At 39.1% G+C, this 2,792-nt stretch overlaps 1 protein-coding gene across 1 annotated transcript; it reads left to right on the top strand.

Moving 5' to 3' along the window:
- The first annotated feature begins 224 nt into the window (after nucleotides 1–224).
- On the top strand, nucleotides 225–584 carry LOC120271683. The gene has a single exon (XM_039278363.1). The coding sequence runs from the start codon at nucleotides 225–227 to the stop codon at nucleotides 582–584; it is 360 nt and encodes a 119-aa protein (XP_039134297.1).
- Nucleotides 585–2,792: the final 2,208 nt, after the last annotated feature.

The following is a 2,792-nucleotide window of genomic DNA, read 5'->3' as shown; positions in this document are numbered from 1 at the left end:
TGCTCATGGAGAATTTTCTCTGATCGAAGGAGTACTGGCCTTTGGTGGAGACGGGGATCCCTACAATAGCTGATGGAGTTGAGCCAACAGAGACACAGAAGAAAACACTTGAAGATCTACATTTAAGAGACTTAAAGATGAAGAATGACCTTTTTCAGGCCATAGATCGTATGATCTTAGAAACAATCCTTGATAAGGAATACTCAAAAAGCATATGAGATTCGATGAAACAAAAATATCAAGATACATCAAGAGTGAAGAGGGCTCAGTTGCAAGCATTAAGAAAGGAATTTGAAGTTCTTCAGATGAGAGAGGGAGAGAAGATGGACGAGTATTTTGCTCGGACACTAACAGTTGCAAACAAGATAAAAGCTTATGGTGAGAAGATGGAGCAGGTTGTGATTATCGAGAAAATCTTGAGATCAATGACCTCAAGATTTGATTATATTGTATGCTCAGTGGAGGAGTCCAATGACTTGGATGTGTTGACAATTGATGAGTTACAAAGCAGCTTATTAGTTCATGAGCAGAGAATGAATAGCCGTGGTGAAGGAGATGAGCAGGCTTTGAAGATTACTCATTAAGCAAGGTTTGAAGGGAGAGGTAGAAATTGAGGTTCAGTTCAAGGTCGAGGGAGAAGCAGAGGCAAGAAACTATTCAACAAGGCAATTATCGAGTGCTACAAGTGCCATAAACTATGACACTTCCAATACGAGTGTCTAGTTGGGAAAAAGGTGTAAATTATGCTAAAGTTGATGTAGAACAAGAGGTATTGTTAATGACCTATGTGGAGCTCATAATTCTAAAAGAAAGGAAGCATGGTTACTTGACTCTGGCTACAACAACCACATGAGTGGTAACAAGCAATGGTTTCTTAACCTAGATGAGACTTTCAGACAAGTTGTGAAGCTTGGCAACAACTCAAAGATGACAGTGATGAGGAAAGGGAGCATTAGATTGCAAGTCAATGGAACTGTTCAGGTGATTGGGGAAGTGTTCTATATTCCTGAGCTTAAAAATAATTTGCTTAGTATCGGCCAATTGCAAGAAGACAATCTGGCCATTCTAGTTCAACATGGAGAGTGTAAGATATATCATCCTATAAAAGGCTTAATCATGCAAACTACAATGTCCACTAACAGGATGTTCATCATACTTGCCTCTGTGCAAACTCAAGCTTCAACCCCAGCATGCTTTCAGACTACATCCGAAGATAAGACTTACTTATGGCACTGAAGATTTGGACATCTAAATTCCAAAGGTTTGTGAATCTTGTTCTATAAGCACTTGAAGCTTCTTCAAAATAGTGCACTATCTGCATGGTAGGCAAACAACATCGAGATCCCATCCCAAAGAAGAGTTTGTGGAGAGCTTCTCAAAGACTTCAACTCGTGCATGCTGACATCTGCGGCCCCATCACACCTGAGTCTAATAGCCAAAAGAGGTACTTGATCACCTTTATAGATGATTATAATAGAAAAATATGGGTTTATTTCTTGAATTCCAAATCAGAAGCTTTTGTTACATTTAAAAATTTTAAGAGTTTGGTAGAAAAAGAAACTGAAAACTCTATATGTTGTCTTTGTATTGACAGAGATCGGGAGTTCACCTCACTTGAATTTAACAAGTTTTGCAGCTCTAATGGCATTTGTAGGAAACTCACTACATCCTACACCCCACAATAAAATGGGGTTACTGAGAGAAAAAACCGAACCATTATGAACATGGTACGTTTCATGTTGTCAGAGAAATAAGTTCCTAAAGAATTCTGGCTTGAAGCTGTCAACTGGGCTATTCATGTGCTCAATCGGTGCTCTACATTGGCAGTGAGAGACAAGACTCCGGAGGAAGCTTGGTGTGGGTTCAAACCTTCTGTTAATCACTTTAGGGCATTTGGTTGCATTGGTCATGTGCATATTCCAGGAAACAAAAGGCAAAAGCTTGATAACAAGAGTTTCCGGTTTGTTCTCTTAGGCGTAAGTGAAGAATCAAAAGCTTACAGATTATATGATCCTATGTTAAAGAAAGTTGTGATAAGCAAACATGTCGTCTTTGAGGAATACGAGAAGTGGAATTGGAATAAAATTGTTGAAGAAGCTCACTGTGATACTCTTGAGTGGAGAGATGAAGATGAATTGAGGGAGAATGAGGAAAAAGATAGCAGTGAAGAAGAAGAGCGAATAAAATAAAGAGCTATTGATTCTTCATCAGAAGAAGAGCGAATGGAAGAAAGAGCTATTGATTCTTCATCAAATGACTCAATTAGAGACAATTCAAGAAGTCTTGTTCAAGGGAGGATTAGAAGAGCACCAGCATGGATAGAGGACTATGTATGTGCTGAGGAGGAAAGAAATAATTTTGTGTTGTTTAATTCAGTTAGTGGTGATCCTGTGTCTTTTGAAGAAGCTGTCAAAAGCGTGAAATGGAGAAAAACTATGGATTTAGAAATTAAAGCCATCGAGAAGACTGAAACTTCAGAGCTAATTGCATTACCAGATGGAGCTAAAGAGATAGGAGTGAAATGGATATTCAAGACCAAGTTGAATGAGAATGGAGAGGTTGATAAGTATGAAGCTCGACTTGTGGCCAAGGGATACATCCAGCAGTTTGGAGTAGATTACACAGAGGTTTTTTCTCCAGTGGCACATTAGGACACCATTAGAATGATTCTAGCTCTTGCAACTCACAAAGGGTGTTGTGTGTATCAGCTCGATGTAAAAAGTGCCTTTTTGCATGGTGAGTTGAATGAGGCAGTGTTCATTGAACAACCTCGAGGCTATGAGAAGAAAGGT

The sequence above is a fragment of the Dioscorea cayenensis genome, chromosome 11 (genome assembly GCF_009730915.1).
Source record: "Dioscorea cayenensis subsp. rotundata cultivar TDr96_F1 chromosome 11, TDr96_F1_v2_PseudoChromosome.rev07_lg8_w22 25.fasta, whole genome shotgun sequence".
NCBI classification, from domain to species: Eukaryota; Viridiplantae; Streptophyta; class Magnoliopsida; order Dioscoreales; family Dioscoreaceae; genus Dioscorea; species Dioscorea cayenensis.
Note: the sequence above shows the minus strand (reverse complement) of the source record. Positions and strands in the feature narration are given on the sequence as shown.